This window comes from Bos javanicus, chromosome 18 (assembly GCF_032452875.1).
Source record: "Bos javanicus breed banteng chromosome 18, ARS-OSU_banteng_1.0, whole genome shotgun sequence".
Classification (NCBI taxonomy): Eukaryota; Metazoa; Chordata; class Mammalia; order Artiodactyla; family Bovidae; genus Bos; species Bos javanicus.
In genome coordinates, this window is record NC_083885.1 from 1754437 (window position 1) to 1773834 (window position 19398).

At 52.8% G+C, this 19398-nt stretch overlaps 1 protein-coding gene across 11 annotated transcripts in view; it reads right to left on the reverse strand.

The window, feature by feature from the left end:
- Positions 1-345: 345 nt before the first annotated feature.
- The window catches only part of IL34 (interleukin 34), a 59845-nt gene continuing 40792 nt past the window's right edge, over positions 346-19398 (reverse strand). For 6 of the 11 annotated variants that reach the window (XM_061386684.1, XM_061386690.1, XM_061386692.1 and 3 more), the window contains 6 exons: positions 11177-11578; positions 5528-5661; positions 4702-4779; positions 4279-4440; positions 1216-1348; positions 346-986 (listed from right to left, as the gene is read on the reverse strand). In XM_061386684.1, the coding sequence (XP_061242668.1) occupies positions 817-986; positions 1216-1348; positions 4279-4440; positions 4702-4779; positions 5528-5661; positions 11177-11204 (705 nt within the window). In that variant the 5' untranslated portion in view covers positions 11205-11578 and the 3' untranslated portion in view covers positions 346-816. Of the gene's footprint in view, positions 987-1215; positions 1349-4278; positions 4441-4701; positions 4780-5527; positions 5662-11176; positions 11579-11662; positions 11860-19398 lie in introns of all 11 variants that reach the window. The other 5 variants (XM_061386686.1, XM_061386691.1, XM_061386694.1 and 2 more) reach the window with 4 other exon arrangements.

A 19398-nucleotide genomic window follows, 5' to 3' on the forward strand; every position in this document is an offset into this window, starting at 1 on the left:
ACCCATGTGTTTGAACACCTCAGTTACGTCCCTGCTGGCGGTGGTCTTGGAGCTGCCAGCTGGAGGGGGAGAGGGCAGTGTCCAGGACACACGGTGGGAGATGAACCCAACACCGCTGCTCCGTCAGGCTTGCTGAGGCTTCATGGGCTGGGGCGGGGCTGGAAGGAACTCAGCCCCTCAAATATCCCCCATTCCGGGACCCTGGCGAAGGCCCTGACCATTCCAACTCAATCCTCAGCTCCAGGCTCCTGCGCCAGACCAGCCCGCCCCCCGTTCCTGCCTCCTGCACTTGGCAGGAGGTTGAAAGCAGCCTTCTCCAGGTTCACCCTCAAAGATGCAAGCAAACCAAAACAAAGCGGGTGTTTAATAGAAAAAATAAACTATGGCAAGATGTGGCATTTGGCTACCATGCCCTTGTCCCAGCTTTGCTGCCCCCTCCCCGGCCTTGCTTTGTTGGGCTCCCCCCACGCCCACCTGGTACAGCTCCCACCGCCTGACTCAGGAGAAGGTCGGCACAGCCTTCAGGGAAGGGGTCAGCCCAGGCAGTGCCAGGAGCAGCCAGAGGCTCTGCCTTCACGACCTTCAGGTGCCCCAGCCCCCGCCGCTCCAGGCGAGACCACAGAGGGGGAGCTGCGCCTTTCTCAGGCTCTGTGTCCCTCAAAGGAAAACTGCGGGGCCTCCTCTCCAGGAGGCGCTCCCCACTGCCACCCGAAGTCTCAGGCCCAGTCCGTCTCTTGCAGGGGCTCCTCCAGCTGCCCCCCAGGTCACCCTAGGCTCCTCCGGGCAGGAAGCCTTCGCCCTGTGCCCTCAGCAGCTTCACTGAGTTGGGGGGCCAGCCGAGGGTCCCAGGACGCGGGGCAGGGAGGTGGAGGGCGGCTGGGGCCGAGGGTACAGCTGGGCGGCCCCACACTGTGCCGAGGCTGGGCTGCGAGGCTGAGGCCGAGGTGCCTCACAGTCCTGCCAGTTTAGCACAGAGCTTTCTTTACCTGCGGGGACACACACAGACACACAAATGAGGCTGCAGGACTGGTCATCAGCCCCTCACCCCAACCAAGTCGCACAGCTTTCCCTGTACCCAAGTACATCTCCGCTTCCAGAAATGGCCTGTGGCCCTGGGGAGCAGAGGACGTGCTGAGGAGGGCCCCGGCTCTGCCCGGTGACCTGGCTCAGACAGCGGTACCCCAGCCCCAGCCCCAGGCCCTCAGAGCTCCTCACAGCAAGGGCAGTAGAGCAGCTGCATGACCCGGAAGCAGTTGTCCAGCAGCGCTTTGGGCCGCACCAGCTTCAGGCTTCCTGGTGCACTCAGGAGGTTCAACACTGCTTCCACCTGGGGGCTGACCTCCACGCCCTGGAAGGGAGGAAACCTTTAGGACCACAGATGCCACCCTCAGCCCGTGCAGAGATCCCAGGAGAGCTGGCGGGGGTGAGGGCGGGGTGGGCAAACTCATCCTGCCTGGAAAGAGGTGACCAGAACACCCGAGAGTAACTTCTCTCCTTCCTGTGGGCGCCATTTTTCCTGGGAGGGGCTCCCTCAATGCCCGTCACTCGAGCACAACACACAGAGACTTCTCTTTTTCCTCCTGGGGGCGGCCAGACCGGGAGGAGGTGGGGGCATCCTCGCTGCTCCAGCGCAGGCCTGGCTGCCCCTGCATGAGGAGTCCCCGTCCCAGGGACACTCCCCTTCAGGTGCAGAGACCCACACCCACTCCAGGAAGACGAAGCAGGACCCGCAGGAGGATCGGTCTTATTGTGAGGCCAAGGCAGGCCAACAGGGCTGGGTCTCCAGCTCCAAGCAGGTGGGCTCCTCTGAACCGCACTTACTCTAAGGGGCCCAGTGTGGGGGCACGGGCACCGTGCTCAGGATGGAGCAGGGCCCGGAGCCGCAGGAGCAGACACGGAGCAGGGGGGCTGTGGGGCCTGAGCTGGGCAAGGCCCTTCCTCAGAGTGATGTGTGCTGGGTGGAGTTGTGTGCTCCTCTGCCCCACGTCCCCCTAAAAAAGCTATGAAAAGGTGAAAAGTGTTGGTCGCTCAGTCTTGTCCAACTCTTTGCAACACCGTGAATTGTAGCCCGCCAGTATCCTCTGTCCATGGGATTCTCCAGGCAAGAATCCTGGAGTGGGTTGCCATACCCTTCTCCAGGGGATCTTCCCAACCCAGGGGTCGAAGCCAGGTCTCCCGCTTTAAAGGCAGATTCTTTACCACTGAGCCACAAGGGAAGCTGAACCAAGTCCTTATCCCTGGAGCCTGTGAATGTGAGGAAACAGGGTCTTTGCAGGTGTAAAGTCAGGGACCTCCAGATGACCTTTATATCAGTTTATATCAGTCTGGGTTTAGGTGGGCCCTAAATCCAATGACTGGAGACAGGAAAAAGGACATGGGACACAGAGGGAAAGGCTGTGTGAAGACAGGCAGAGGCTGCAGTGACGTGCCACAAGCCCAGAACCAGAACCACCAGCTCCAGAAGCTGGGAGAGCTGGGAAGGAGCATCCTTGGGAGCCTTTGGGGGAGCGTGGCCCTGAGGCCCCCATGATCTCAGACTTCTGCTCTCCAGAACCGTGACAATAATTTTTGTTGTTTTAAGCCACTGTGTGTGCTAAATTGCCTCAGTGGCGTCCAACCCTGTGCGACCCCATGGACTGTAGCCCTCCAGTATCTCTGTCCATGGGACTCTGCAGGCAAGAACACTGGAGTAGGTTTCAATGCCCTCCTCTAGGGGATCTTCCTGACTCAGGGATCAAACCCACGTCTCTTATGTCTCCTGCATTGGTAGTCAGGTTCTTTACCAGAAGTGCCACCTGGGAAGCCCCAAGCGACTGGCAGAGGGGAGGCGCAGGCTCGGATTTAAGTGGTCAGTTAGTAGTGATCTGTGACGGCAGTCCCAGAAAGCTAACATACAAAGGCTTAGAGAGAGCAGTGAGGGTGAGAGGAGAGCCAAGGGCCTCACCCTGGGAGGACCCACTGCCCCAGAGACTCGGGTCACCTGTGAGGGGCCCTCGGCCACCACCACTGAGAAAGGAGAGATTAAAAGCTGGCTCACCGTGAACAGCTCAGGTGGGCAGGGCCTCAGCCTACCCATGTCTCCTTCCCAGCCCCCAGAGCAGCTCCCTGGAGCTCCAGGAGCCAGAGACACTCCCGAGGAAAACTGAGAATGAAGCACAGTCCATTCCCCAGGTCAGCCCCCACCTACCCTGCCCACAGGCACAAGAGAGCCACCAGGGACACGGCCTAGCCTCCTGGCCTCTGCCGGAAAACAGAGCCTCCACAAAGTTCCAGGCAGCTGCAAAAGCAGGCGCTGGCCCCGCGCCCTGGGGTCGGCAGGAGCTCACAGTCGGCACCCTGTCGGCTGTTCCTGCTAGGCAGCAGCTGGGGGCCTGGCAAGTGTTTACTGGGGTCCTAAGGAGGGCAAGTGGGGGTGTGGGGAGGGGGTCCCACGGCACACACACGGCCTGCACAAACACAGTGGTCTTGTCACCTTACTCCTCAGGCTTTTTGGAAGACATATACCCCAGGCCTCAGACCAACACTGCTGAACAGGCAGCAGTCACGGACCTCTGTTATTATCGTTATTAACTAGCCTGTTTATATTAGGGTTCACTCTTTCTGCTGTACATTAGTGGGCTCTGACAAGTGCAATTACAGCATCACGCAGAAGATTTCCATCACCCTAAGCCCCTGTGCTCCACCCACTTATCCTTCTGCCTTTCCCTTGTTCCTTAGATGTGGAAACAGTGAGTGGGGTCAATGACTCACCCAGGTTTGCAGAGCCTAAGAGGGTCTCAGTTGCATCACTTGCCCCCCAAAGCCCAGCCAATCACCCTGACCCCCACTTCTCCCACACCCTCCAGGACAAGCCAGAAATTTCCACGCGTTTACCTCCTCCTTTGATCGCTTCTGGCCATGCACACACATAGGCACACACACACACACACACCCCCTGCCTGCCGATCCCACACAGTGCTCACCTGCAGGCACACACACACACACGCACGCGCCAGCCCACACCCCCACAGCGCTCACCCGCAGGCACACACACACACACACACACACACACACGCACGCGCCCAGCCCCACCTGCCCGCACCCCGCAGGCACACACACACGCCCGCCCACACCCCCGCAGCACTCACCCAAAGGCATACACACACACACACACGCACACACACACACGCACGCACACACACCCGCCCTGCCCCGCCCGCCCGCACGCACCCCCGCAGCCCTCACCCACAGGCGCACACACATGCACACACACCCCCGCCCACACCCCGCAGTGCTCACCCCCAGGCCCTGCTTGACGTCCAGCAGTAGTGTGTGCACCTCCTCCAGGTACTCCCAGGACGGGTGGCCCTCAAGCAGCACCTCCTGCACCCACTCAGTAGCACTGAGGCTCACCAGGACCCACAGATACCGCAGCTCCTGCTGGCTTACCTGGGCCCGCTGCTGCAGGAACAGAGAAACTACTGAAGCCCGGGAAAGAGGCCTCCGGGCCCTTACCCCCGCCCCCAGATCCAACATCCCCCAGATTTGACCTGCACAGGGGGGAGACCACGGCAGCCCCCAGGGGTGGGGGGCAAGCTTGGGCCTGAGCCAAGGGTGGGCTTGCCTGAGGGGCCAGGAAAGCCTCCTGGTGCTTCCCAGGCAGGGTGCCCAGGGTGTCCCGGGAGGCAGGGGGCTCCCCACTCCAGAAGAGGGGATTCTCACCAGCCTGGTGACGTTGGCTGTTCGGAGCACCCCCTCATAAGGCACACTGACCCTGTAGTTGATGGGGAAATAGTGTTTCTAGGAAGATATAAGAACAAAGGATGAGGTCAGAGTCACAAACGGCTCAGATTCCCCCAGCCTCCCAGAGGAATCTGATGCAGGGGAAGAATCCAGGACTGGCCCTTGATGGCAGAGGTCATAGCAGTACTCCTCCACAGAAAATATGTGCTTGGCCACCGGCTGGGACAAAGACAGCTCTTTCCTCCGGGACACAGGAAAGGATAGGTCCTGACCAGGCCTAGTCTCAGGCCAAGATGTAGGATGAGAGGCTTACTACTCTGGCAAAACCATCTCCTTTGGGGGATGAGGAAGATAACTTTAAAAGATTGCTCTGAAACTTATCATAGTGATGGTTTCATAACTTTGAGAATGCACTAAAAACCGCTGAATGTACACTTAAGTACATAAATTGTGTGGTATGTGAATTGTGTGTCAATATGTCTTCAAAGCTGTTAAAAAAAAAAGACCTATAGAGCCACATGCCACATGATTCACCCTAATAAAAGAATCAAACGTTATAATTTCCAGGTCCTTATCACCCTTGTTAATAATACGTGTCTGGGATTCCCCCGAGGTTTCCTGCAATCCCTTCTCCCCTGGAGAGGGCCACGTGGAGGTGGGATCAAGGGTCAGATGAGAGGCGGGGAGGGTCTGCGGACGGCTGGCAGGAGCAGGGACAGGCAGTGCAGCCGGGGCCCAGGGTGTGTGCGAGGGGCCGGGGGCCAGGCGGGCGAGGGCAGAGGACACGGCGAGGGCCCGTGCGTACCATGTACTGAAGGCGGTTCCGGTACTGCAGCTTGTCCCGCAGGAATCCAGTGATGGCGCACTCGTCGCTCCGGGTCAAGGGCCACGGCTCCAAGCCCTCATTTCCCAAGGCCATGCCGAGGAGGATCCCAAGATCTGCGGGCCGCACCCAGCAAGAACACGTGAGCACCTGCTGCTTCACACCGCTCCTGAGGGTGTGCCGTGAGCACGCGCCTCCCTTCACGCAGCTGTGTGCCATGAGCACGTGCCTCCCTTCAGGCAGCTGTGTGCAGAGCGAGCCCGCGCCTCCCTTCACGCAGCTGTGTGCAGAGCGAGCCCGCGCCTCCCTTCAGGCAGCTGTGTGCAGAGCGAGCCCGCGCCTCCCTTCACGCAGCTGTGTGCAGAGCGAGCCCGCGCCTCCCTTCACGCAGCTGTGTGCAGAGCGAGCCCGCGCCTGCCTTCACGCAGCTGTGTGCAGAGCGAGCCCGCGCCTCCCTTTACGAGGGGACATGTCCTCACAGGCCAGGGTGGGGGCGCTGGGCCCCCAGGAGGCCGTCCTAGCACTGGGAAGCCTTTCCCTGGGGCCGGGGCTCCAAGGCAACTCAGACAAGCACATGCCGTCCAGCGCAGCCAGTCCCACCTCAGCCTGGCCGAGCCCCCAGATCTACGCCCCGGGGTTGGTCTCCAGCCTCCTGCCTACTCCTGCTCTGGGGGCAGGCACCCTCCTTTCCAGGGCAACCTCTGCCCCTTGTCTGGAGCCAAGGAGGTTTCAAAGCCTTTTGCTGCATTTTCCACGTAGAGACTCTGGAACTGTGGGTTCTAGTCAGAACTCTCCCAGTGGCTCCAGGGCGACCCGCGCCATTGTCTTCCCTGCTCTGTCTGACTCTGACATGCCTCTCAGGTGTTGGTACCGGCAGGTGTGTAGCGGCCCTTCCCGTGTGGTCCTTCTAGGATGCTGACTGAGCCTCACTCAGGCTGTTTCTCTTTCCATACAAACAATCCGAACATTACCCGCCTTCACCACTGTGGGTCACTGTGACTTTAAAAACTGTGATTTCTGCATAACTGAATAGACTTAGAAAATATATCTGAGAGAATTTGCAACAAATAAGAACAAGAGTTCAATGGATCAGAGCAGAAAGAACAAAATATGGATATGTAAGGGACATATCTGAAAATGAACCTCATTAATAAATTCACACTAAAACAATCAGATCCATGTTTCACCTACCAAATAGAAAATGAGTTTTTGTTGTTGTTGTTGCTGTTGCTTTATTTTAATAGAACAAAATTATTAAAATGCTGGTGAAGTAGTGAGGCAAATGCTCTCATCTTGTAAAGCACTTTGGCAGTTCTTATTATTAATGGACTTTAAAATGTTCACATTTCAACCCACTAAACTTTAAAACTGTCCATACACTTTGACCCATTAAACTCATCTCTAGGAATAAATGTGAAGGAAAACAAAAGAGAGACACATAGACTTCCACTGCAGTATTATTTTATAATAGAGAACATCTATAAGCGCCCTGGATGTTCATTAATAATGAATGCAGTCAATAAAAATCACATTGTTAAAGAATACTTACGATATGCTTTCATGACAAGAAAAATACTTTTGATATGCTTAAGTGAAGTGAAGTGAAGTCGCTCAGTCGTGTCTGACTCTTTGTGACCCCATGGACTATAGCCCACCAGGCTCCTCTGCCCATGGGATTCTCCAGGCAAGAATAGTGGAGTGGGTTGCCATTTCCTTCTCCAGGGGATCTTCCTGACCCAGGGATTGAATCCAGGTCTCCTGCATTGCAGGCAGACGCTTTAACCTCTGCTGCTGCTGCTGCTAAGTCGCTTCAGTCGTGTCCAACTCTGTGTGACCCCACAGATGGCAGCCCACCAGGCTCCCCCGTCCCTGGGATTCTCCAGGCAATAACACTGGAGTGGGTTGCCATTTCCTTCTCCAGTGCATGAAAGTGAAAAGTGAAAGTGAAGTCGTTCAGTCGTGTCCGACTACTTAGCGACCCCATGGATTGCAGCCCACCAGGCTCCTCCATCCATGGGATTTTCCAGGCAAGAGTACTGGAGTGGGGTGCCATTGCCTTCTCCGCTTTAACCTCTGAGTGAAGTTTAAAAAGCATGACGTTGAGTATAGAGCATTACTTGAATTCGTTAACTATATATGTGTGTGTGTGCGTACATAGAAAAATGCAACAGAAAGAAATGCACCAAACCTCTGTGGGATATTGTTATGTTCTTTATATGTTGTAGGGTCTATTCTACAGTTACTATCTATTATTGTTATAGTCAAAAGCAGTGCTTTTTCCTTTTCTTTCTTTCTTTCCCCCCAAATTAGCCAGGCAGGCTGAGTCACCTCTTGGTTGTAAGCAGGAATTACTGACTGGACTTTCCCCACTCACCTCCCTGGCACTTGGGAACCCTTCTGTTCCTACACACTCCTGGGCCTGAGCTGCGGGCCTCACTGTCCGCCCCAGCCCCCTGCCCCCCGCAACCCCCCACCTCCGCCTGCTCAATGCTGTGTCCCTGCCAGTCCAGGAACTCAGGTCTGCTCAAGCCTGTGCCCCTTATGGGCTGCAGCCCACCAGCTCTTCCTGTCGTAGAAGTCTGACCTCACGCTTTCCACAGACTTGCAAATTTGTAATCCATCTGGCACTTTCTGTCTCTCTCTCCCTTTCCATGTTCTTGAACCAATATTTAGACCAAGGAACAGACAAACCAGTGTTTCCGCTTGCTCCCTACCTTGTCTCTACATCATTTGCCCCCTCAGCTGGGAGCTCCTGCCTGTCAAGATCACTCCTGCCTTGAGGTTTTGGCCCACACATTGTCCCTGCCCTGGGCGTCCTCTCCCACTGTAAGCCCAAGACTCCTTCCCTCCCCAGGGTCTCCCCCGCCTGAACCAGCCTCTGTCTCTAGCACCATCTGTCCAATTCACTGACTGTCTTGAGCAGACAAGGCAGCTCCCAGTGTGTGGATGCTCAGTGCTCTGAACCCCAGCAAGGTCATGTTACTCAGCACTTTAGGGAACTGGGAGCAGACATCTGGGTCTCCTGCCGCTGCTGCTGCTGCTAAGTCGCTTCAGTCGTGTCCGACTCTGTGTGACTCCAGAGACGGCAGCCCAGTAGGCTCCCCCGTCCCTGGGATTCTCCAGGCAAGAACACTGAAGTGGGTTGCCGTTTCCTTCTCCAATGCATGAAAGTGAAAAGTGAAAGTGAAGTCGCTCAGTCGTGTCCGACTCTTGGCGACCCCATGGACTGCAGCCTACCAGGCTCCTCCATCCATGGGATTTTCCAGGCAAGAGTACTGGAGTGGGGTGCCATTGCCTTCTCCGGCAGAAGCTGGTAAAGGCCCAGAGTGCCAGGCCCCACCCACAGTATCTGATTCAGCAGGTAGGCGGTGGGGTGGGGGGGCAGAGAATCGACATTTCAAACAGATTCCGAAGTCAAGCTGATGCTGCTGGTCTGGCGACTGTGCTTGACAGAAAGTGACAGGACACAGATTGGTATCCTCGGGGCCACACTCTGGTTCACAGAGATGCCACATAAAAATCCAAATTTCTGTCTTTTCTTTCACAATCAGTGTGTCTGTCCACACTGAATTTTCTTTCCAATGTGGCTGGCACCCTCTGGCTGCCCACTCCAGCCCCAAGTGGCACACCCCTGCCCTCATCCGAGTCCCAGTCTGGAGCCTTCAGGGCCTGGCAATGAGGCATGCAGCAGGGACTTGCGGAGCCCCCATGCTTCCCAGACTGGCAGCTGTGGGTGCCCCCGGAAACCCTGCCCAGATGACCTGTCTTCTTCCAGACTTAGACTTCCTCCAACCCTACAGCCCAACTACCATTTCCAATGTTAAGCTCCTTTCCTGCTGCCTCAGCTCTGAAAAACAGGGCAGCACACAGGTGAGCAGGCAGGGACAGCAGAGCCGCAGCCTCACTGCCTATCTGCCTTCCAAGAGCAGGGTCTCTGCAACTGTTGTTAAGAATCTCCAGGTGAACTCATCCTGAATTTAGGGTAGGCCCTAACGCCCATGACTGTGTCCTTTTAGGACGAGGAAAGGACACAGAGACGTGTAGGGCAAGACCCTTCGCGTGGCCTCACAGAGCAGGACAGCCTGGGGCAATGCAGGTGCAAGTCAAGGAACACCAGGAGCCGCCAGAGGCTGCAAGAGGCAGCAAGGACCCTCCACCAGAGCCTTCGGAGGGAGCAGAGCTCTGACAGCTTGATTTCAGACCTCTGACCTCCCAAACTGTGACAGAGTGCATTTCTGCTGTTTAGCCAAGTTTGCGGCAATTCTTTGGGGCAGCTGCTACTTCTCCAGCACCCAGTCCCTCCTGAGCTCCTGATCCGCAGCCCCCCACCACAGCCGGGCCGCCACCCCTGCGCTCCGCCTCATGCACCGTGCCCATCTGCCAGGACTCTTCATTTTCACCTCCATCTTCAGAAGGGACCCTCATCACCTCCTGCCCGGAAGGCTGGAATAGAGACTCTCCCCAAAGCAGAGGGACTCCCAATCCCAGCCCCCACCCCAGACCACGCATCCTCCAGGGCTCCCTGCTATCTCATCAGTCAGTACCCCTTCACCCTGGCTTCCACGGCCTCAGCCACCTGAGCCCAAACTGATGTCCAGCCTGGCCTCTCACTCCCCCTGCTGAGGTTTGCTCACACTGTTCCCCCTCCCTGAAAGGAGCACTGTCCTCACCTCCCCAGAACTATGGATGCAGACCCACCCACCTCTGAGACCATTCCAAGTGGCACCTCGCTCTGCTGTTTCTCCTGTTCCCCCTGCCCCTCACGACTTGGAAAATTCCAGAACACCAAGTCTGGGCTCTCCCACCCATTCTGAACATCCTGACCCGTTGCAGTGCCCTCTGCAAGGGCCGGGGAGGACCCAGCTCCTCAGCGCATCCCTCGGAGGATCAGACCCCAGACCTCATGTAAACAGCACAGGGTTCCCAGCACCTAACTCCATGCCAGGTATTAGAGACGCACGAGATAGCCCAGGTCCTTGTCACCATGGCAGTGCCTCTCCAGTGGGCACGTGGGTGGCACCAGAAAAAATATGTTGAATTTGAGTCAATTAAATTGAATCCTGGAGTCTGAAGGGAGCTTGGTCTGGCCTCCCACCAGCAGGCTCGAGAGGCTTCTAGATTCTTTTTCTTTTCTGTCCTCATTTCAACTATTTTTCTTTTTCCCAACAACACTGTTCTCTTCCTGCCTTTTGATGTAGCTCTTTACGGAGGGAGAGACAGAGGGAACAGCCTGCACTCCTCTCATGTGTCTCGGGGCCCAAACAATTTCATAAGCCCCCACCCAGGACTGGCCACCCCGAGGGAAGCCAGAGATCTCTCCACCGTACTTCCCAGCACCAGTGAGCCTGGGCAGGTGAGACCCTGCCTCCCACCCCCAGTGCCTGCCCTGTCCCCATGACCCACTGACTGTGCCCACTCACTCCAAGGCTCACAGCCACCATGCCTGTCTGAGCTGGAGACAGGGCAGACAGCGTGGGAGTCCCTGAGGGTGCCTGCCATTAAGCTGGGAAGCATCTCAACTTCTCCCCAGGAAGAATGCCCTGGTTGCTGTGGTTACAGCAGAGCCCGGCTGCGGGCCAAGGCCTCCCCGGGCAGTCCCCACGGACCCCCCCAGCCCCGCTGGGTACTCACAGCGCAGCCAGGCGAGTCCCTGGGGCATGGTGGTGCGCTGGGTCTTGCAGAGCACTGACGCGTGTCCCCAGAGGTGTGTCTGCTCACAGAGGCCAGAGGAGGGCCTGCATGGCCCCGGTCAGCAGAGGGAGCCGGGAGTGAGGAAGGGCTGGCCTCGGGGGAGTGGCCGGGCGGGGCGCAGGTGCCCCGGGCAGGGCTCCCCCTTATCTGCCTGACAGTGCAGGCGGCAGCCAGCGGGCGGCGGCCGTGGGCCCCATGGCAGCAAGACCTGGCCTGAGACGGCTGCCTCGGGGTCTTTCTTCAGAGTGGGAGGACAGAGTCCGCTGCAGGCCTCGGAATCTGTGGCTGGCTTGTGCTTTCTCTGATTTCTCCGTCTGCAGCTGCTCAGTGTGAAACCTGGCTCTGGAAAGAGAAAGGAGGAGAAAAACCGATTATATAAGCGTGGTGCTGCCACTCAGCCCCCGGCCACAGGCACGCAGAGCCTACCGTGCAGGCAGCAGCCACGGGCGGCTGGGCCCACAGGAAGGCCAGAGTTGCACCGCTCAGACGCAGGACCACAGGGCATCCACAGGGCAGCCTCAGTCCAGGGGCGAGTTCAAAGGATACAGGCAGACAGCCCGGGGCCAAAACCAAAGCAGGACCAAGGAATGAATGGGCTGTGTGGGTTAAACCCAGAGAGCTTCCTGAGGGGAGATCATAGATAAACTAGATGAATGACTTGGACTGCAGGGAGATTTTTTTTTTTTTTTAAAGCAGATCATTCACCACTTTACTCACTTTCAGCCTTAGTTCCAGTCTCACATTCCAAATCTGCCTCCCCAAGTATGGAGTACCCAGTTAAATTTGAATTTCAGATAAATGACACAAATTTTTTTTTAGTATAATTATGTCATGAATGGGGCTTCCCTGTTAGCTCAACTGGTAAAGAATCCACCTGCAATGCAGGAGACCCTGGTTTGATTACTGGATTGGGAAGATCCCCAGGAGGAGGGCATGGCAACCCACTCCAGTATTCTTGCCTGGAGAAGCCCCATGGACAGAGGGGCCTGGCGGGCTACAGTCCATCAGGTGGCAAAGAGTCAGACACAGCTGAAAGACTAAAGCACAGCACATCACATATGAATACTTTTTTTAGTATAAGTATATCCCAAATATTGCATGGGACATACTTATACTACAAAAATATTCACTGTTTATCTGAAATTCCAAATTAACTGGGAATCCTGTATCCTCATTTGCTAAATTTGGCAACCCTATTATAAAAATGCTGTGACTTTTTCTGAGTGTTCACTATCCGGTAGGCCCACAGCTAAGGCCTTTGTAATCATTAAATCCTCACAACAACCTTTTGGGGCCATAAAACTTCATTGTATCAATGAGGAACTCAAACCCAGAAAGGTTAAGACACTTGTCCAAGGCCACACAGCTTGTAAGAAGAGCAACTGGAATTCAACCACAGCCGGCTAATGAGTTCCAGCTGGGCATGGGGCTCGGCGCTTTCATAGAGTCACCATCATTTATCCCTCATCCGGCTCTGTGAGGCATGGGTTGTTGTACCCATTTTGCAGATGAGGAAACTGAGGCTCTAAGACGCTGAGTTGGCAAGTGACAGAGCCGGCTCTGAAATTCAGCCTCTGATTCAGTTCTGTTCCATTGTCTTTCTCTCTCCCTCTGGAATGGCCACAGGTGGTTGGCATGAGGGGAGAGTAGGTATGATCTGGGGGTCTTCTCCATTGCAACATCCATGGCTCCTCCACAGAATGATGGATGGGCTGACTCTCACCCGTGGAGCTTCCCAGCAGACAGGCAGGGCCTCACAAGAGAACATAGGCATCTGTTCACCCCTTGTGTGAGAACGCCCCTGAACTTCCTCCTCCTGCGACCCACACTGGTAACCTTCCTGCTGCTACAGCATTACCACAAACACTGACCTGGCTGAAAATTTTTGTGGTCATTGTGTTTGCTTTATTTAGGTTTACTGAGGTAGTAACTACCCATAGCAAAATTCACCTTTTCCTAGCATACAATTCTATGGATTTTGACAAATGCACAGAGCCACACAGCCACAACAATAATCAAGATGTAAAACACCTCCATCCACCCAGAACGTTCCCTCCTGCTAGCCTGCAGTCAACCAGTCCTCCCGCCCTGGCCCCAGGGTGGGAATGAACCACCCCTGCTCATTCAACCAGCAGTTTTGTTTACAGAACACCTTGTAAATACAATCATAGAGTGCAGTCTTCTGCCCTTTCCCTTAGCAGACTGCCTTCTGGGGTTTAGCCAGGATGCTGCCTGTGTTGGTCATTTGTTCCCTTTCCTTGCTGAGTAGTACTCCACTGTGTAGACTCTATTCACCAGTTGAAAGGCCGCTGGCTTGTTTCCAGTTTTTGACGTGGACAGGTTTTGGTGTGGATGGAACTTCCATTTCTGCAGGCCCGCGCTGTAACCTGGCGGTTCCGCAGCCCTTCAGATACCTCAGCCCTGCGTCCTGTACACCGGGGCCTGGACAGCGCTTCCTGCTCCTGTCCTGCTCCCACCACCGGAACATCCACGGATCTGGACCTCCTACACACACACCAGAATCTGCCTCTGCACCCCATCCACGCCCCAAAACTCTCCCGGCCAGCTCCTCACTAAGATATCTCTCAGAAAGGCTTCTTCCATGCACCCTGGACACCAGACTGGTACAGAGAAGCTGAGAAAGTGAGAGAAGGGGTCATGGTCATCTTCAGGCCACACCACAGAGCCCTGACCCTGGGTGCCACCCACGGGAATGGGAGAGATGTGTGGAAGCCAAGGAAGGCGCAAAGCGGGGGCTGCCTGATGACACAGAAGCCGGACCCTTCTCTGGGAGGGGGAGGGCGGCATGGAGGAAATGACCTAAGAGAGTAGCCTTGCTGAACCCTGGGAAGGCTCGGGGTGTCTGTCTGTCCGTCTGCCTCTCTCTGGTGAGGAAGAAGGCAGGGAGGAGTTGAGAATCGCCTCTGCTTCCCCAGCCCCACTCTGCTGCTGCTGCTGCTAAGTCGCTTCAGTCATGTCCGACTCTGTGCGACCCCACAGATGGCAGCCCATCAGGCTCCCCGTCCCTGGGATTCTCCAGGCAAGAACACTGGAGTGGGTTGCCATTTCCTTCTCCAATGCATGAAAGTGAAAAGTGAAAGTAAAGTCACTCAGTCGCGTCTGACTCATAGCGACCCCATGGACTGCAGCCTACCAGGCTCCTCCATCCATGGGATTTTCCAGGCAAGAGTAGGGCTTAGAACAGTCCTGTGGAACCTGGTGCAGAGAGAACTTGGACAAGAAAGCAAAAGCTGGAGTATTATTTTACACAGTTCAATAACAAATAACATTTTCAAGTTGGAGAAGGAAATGGCAACCCACTCCAGTGTTCTTGCCTGGAGAATCCCAGGGACGGGAGAGCCTGATGGGCTGCCGTCTGTGGGGTCGCACAGAGTCGGACACGACTGAAGTGACTTAGCAGTAGCAGCATTTTCAAAGTCACAGTAGCAAGTCAAAAGTGAATGCTAATTGAACAGAACCATGACTTATGGATCGTGGAAGGACAAAGGGCCAGGGGAGGGTGCGTGTGTGTGGGGAGGGGAGGGAGGCAGTGACAGGTAGCCACACGGTCACTGGGGGGAAGTCAACAGGCAGTGCCTCAGACAGAGGAGAAGATGAGCAGGTGAGAGTGAAAGGCGCTCGGTCGCGTCCGGCTCTTACAGTCCGTGGAATTCTCCAGGCCAGAATCCTGGAGGGGGTAGTCTGTCCTTTCCCCATATGTGTAACTGAATCACTTTGCTGTGTACCCGAGAGTAACACAACATTGTAAATCAACTGTACTTCAATTTAAAAGCAGAACAAGATATGAATGGGGGTGCGTGTGAAGAATTAGGGCCACTTTTGCAACAGGTCTGTTACACCAACACAGAGCATCCTTCTTCCCAAAGAGGCCAGGCCTGACCTAAGACCCAGGGCATGGAGCACTGGACCACCTGCCGCATCTCTGTAGGCAGGGCAGGGCCACAAGCGCCTCAGAGACATGCCATGCAACCCCCTCATCTAGATATGAAGAAACAGGGCTGGCGCAGGGAGCTGTCCCAAGACTAATACCCAGCCCCACCTCCTCCTGTGAATCAAGCCACTTTGCCCTTTGAGAATGTGGGGAGGGACATCACAGCAACTAGCAGTCCTGAGCAGTGAGTCACACATGCTCAATTTAAGGAGGAAGAAGAAAAACATGACTGAGTTTAGGCCACGGGGGAAAAAAAAAGATAAACAAAAGCAGAAATAGGAATGATTTTCTTCTGTTAGCCCAGGGTTTATATTTCTGAATAATATTTCATCCACCACCTCTGCTCTACCCGTGGAGTGAGGGTTCTAGAACCAGGGAGCATGAATTACACAGGATCCACTCTTGGCCACATCTGAGTAGTCAGTGCCATCCAGAGATGTGGGCTGAGTCAGACCCTGCCTGGCCCCTTGGCTCCCATTCCCCGTTCAGTAACTACAAGTCCCATCTGCAAGGGAGGCTCTATTTCTACCTGCTTTGGTCTGTGCTGGGCCATGTGACTTGCTCTGATCAGTGGGATGTGCCTGGGCTTCGGGCTTGTCCTCTCTTGCTGCTGGGAGGGCTTCACATCATGTAAACAATTACAGGTTAGCTTCCTACAGGAGGCCCCAGGCATCTGAATGAGACCATCCTAAACTAGTCCATTTGGCCCCAGTCAAGTCAGCCCAGAATAGTAGCCACCCCACAGAATCGTGAGAAATAGTCAATGTTTGTTTATTTTCAACCACTAAGCTTGGGGGTAGTTTGTTACACAACAAAAGACAATTGATAAAGTCTGGAAGTGCATCATCTCTGCAAATGTTCTGTAAAAACCCCATCAAGTCGAATCCAAAGCGTCTTCTGGGAGTGGTTCCCATGGTTCCTCTCCTCTGAATGAACCCAGAAGGCTGTGCTTTCATTGCCCTAGGGCCCAGCTCAGAATCTTCTATTGGAAGATGAATCTCTGGAATTCTGTACTAATCAATACTTTTGTCCCTGTGCTATATTTGATGTAGTTTTTGAAACAGTATTACAGCATTGTTAAACAAACCAAACAAGATAGAATAGAATAGTATAATGGACCCTCATACAGCCATTGTGAAAGTCGCTCAGTCATGTCTGACTCTTTGAGACTCCATGGACTGTAGCCTGCCAGGCTCCTCTGTCCATGGAATTCTCCAGGCCAGAATACTGGAATGGGTAGCCGTTCCCTTCTCCAGGGGATCTTCCCAACCCAGGAATCAAACTCAGGCCTCCCGCATTGCAGGAGGCTTCTTTACCAACTGAGCCACCAGGGAAGCCCCATATAGCCATTATTCAGCTTCTAAGATTATCAATACTCTGTCATTCCCATTTCACCCATCCTCTAAATTTTGCCCTAGAGTATTTTAAAACAAATCCCTGACATGCCATTTTACCAGTATGTTAAGATTTTAAAAAACTACTATTATTGCACATTTCCAAACCAGTAATCTCTTATACTGGACTTCCCAGGTGATGCTCCTGATAAAGAACCTGGCTGCCAGTGCTGGAGACATGAGAGACACAGGTCTGATCCCTGAGTCAGGAAGATCCCCTGGAGGAGGGCATGCAACCAACTCCAATATTCTTGCCTGCAGAATCCCATGGACAGAGGAGCCTGATGGGCTACAGTCCATCAGGTGACAAAGAGTCAGACACAACTGAAGCTACTTATCATGCACGCACAGTCGCTTACCATCTAACACAGAATCCATGTTCAAGTAAATGCACATGTATAAACCCCACAGTTAATTTACTACAAAGGTGCAAAGAACATACAATAAAGGATAGTCTATTCAATAAATGGAGCTGAGGGGACTTCCCTGGTGATCCAGTGGTCAGGAATCTCCTGCAGTGCAGGAGACTCGGGTTTGATCCCTGGTTGGGGAACTAAGCTCCCACATGCGGCAACTAAGCCTGAGTGCCACAATGAAAGATCCCACGTGCCCGCAACTAAGACCCAACGCAGCCAAATGAATAAATTTTTTTAAAAGAAATAAATAAATAGATCTGGGAAAACTGGACAGCCACATGCAAAAAAAAAAAAAAAAAAGAGAGAGAGAGAGAGAGAACCTACACTACTATTTCACACCATTCACAAAAGTCAGCCCAAAATGGATTAAAGATTTGAATGTAAGATCTGAAACCATAAAACTCCTAGAAGAAACCATAGGTAGTATATATATATATATATATATATATATATATATATATATATATATTTTATCTATTTATTTATTTGGCTGCATCGGATCTCAGTTGTGGCACGTGGGATCTCACTGCAGCAGGCTGGATCTTTTGTTACAGCGGGCTCAGTGGTCACAGTGAGCAGACTTAGCTGCCCCATGGCAGGTGGGATCTTTGTTCCCTGACCAGGGTTGAACCTGAGTCTCCTACACTGGAACTCAGATTCTTAACCACTGTACCACCAGGTAAGTCCTGTCAGTATACTCTTTGAAAACAGTCTTAACAATATCTTCTAGATATGTCTCCCCAGGCAAGGAAAATAAAAGCAAAAAATAAACAAATGGCACTGTGCCAAACTAAAAAGCTTCCACACAGCAAATGAAACCACCAACAAAATAAAAAGACAACTTGCCGAATGGGAGAAGATGTTTGTAAATTGCATATCCACTAAGGGGTTAATATTTATTACAAAGAATGCATATGACTGAACAACAGTTAAACAACCTGATTAAAAACTAGGCAGAGGATGGGACCTCCCTGGCTGCTCAGTCATGAGGGCTCTGCACTTCCATTACATGGGCAGTGGGGTTGCTCCCTAGTAGGGGGACAAAAACTCTGCATGCTGCCCAGTGCAGCCAGAATTAAAAAAAAAAAAAAAACAATTGGGCAGAGGAGCTGAATAGACATTTTTTCAAGGAAGACGTACAGATGGCCAACAGACACATGAAAAGATATCAAAACCACAGTAAGATACCATCTCACACCTGTCAGAACTGCTATCATCAAGTAGGCAAGAAATAACAAGCCTTGGGGAGGTTGTGGAAAAAAACCCTCATATACTGTTAATGGAATTGTAAACTAGTACAGCCAGTATGGGAAACAGTAGAGAGGTTTCTCAAAATATTAAGAACAGAACTACCACATGACCTAACTATTTCACTTCTGGGTATTTATCCAAAGAATATGAAAACATTACTTTGAAAAGATACATACACCCCTATGTCCATCACACCATTATTTTTAAATAGCCAAATAACCTAAGTGACTATCCATGGATGAATGGATAAAGAAAATGTGGCATATATATATATAATGGAATACTACTCAGCCATTAAATCTTGGGGAATTCCCTGGTGGTCCAGTCATTGGGACTCTGTGCTTCCACTGCAGGGGACATGGGTTCAATCTCTGGTCAGGGAACTAAGATTCTGCAAGCCTGAAAACACAGCCAAAAAATTTAAAAAATAAAATCTTGCCATCATGACAACATAAATGCACCTTCAGGGCATCATGCTAAATGAAATAAGTCAGAGAAATACACTATATGATTTTGCTCACGTTGAGTTTAAAAAACAAGTGGAGAAACCAAACCAAACCAAACCAAACATGTAGATACAGAAAACAGAGTCGTGGTTACCAGAGGGGAGAGGGTGAGAAGGGCAAAATGAGTGACATATGGTGTAACTGTATGGCTGGCAACTGGTGATGGAGTGAAACTCAATTTTTGGTGGTGAGCAGGCTGTGGTGTATATAGAAGTAGAAATATAACGTTGCACACATGAAACATACACTCATATGTCAATGTTACCTCAATAAAAAGATCAACTTTAAAAAAGAATCCATATTCAATTTTCCTTAGCTATTTAAAAAATGTCTTTTTAAAAGTTGCTTTATAATACTGAAACATGTATATATTACCATATGTAAAATAGAAAGCCAGCGAGACTTTGCTGTATGACACAGGGCGCTCAAATCCAATGCTCTGTGACCACCTAGAGGGGTGGGATAGAGGTATACCTAAGCCTGATTCATGTTGATATATGGCAGAAACTAACACAATATTGTAAAGCAATTATCCTACAATTCAAAGTTAAAAACTTTAAAAAGTTGCTTTGTTCATGTGAATGTATGGCAAAACCCACCACAATATTGTAAAGTAATTAGCCTCCAATTAAAATAAATTTTT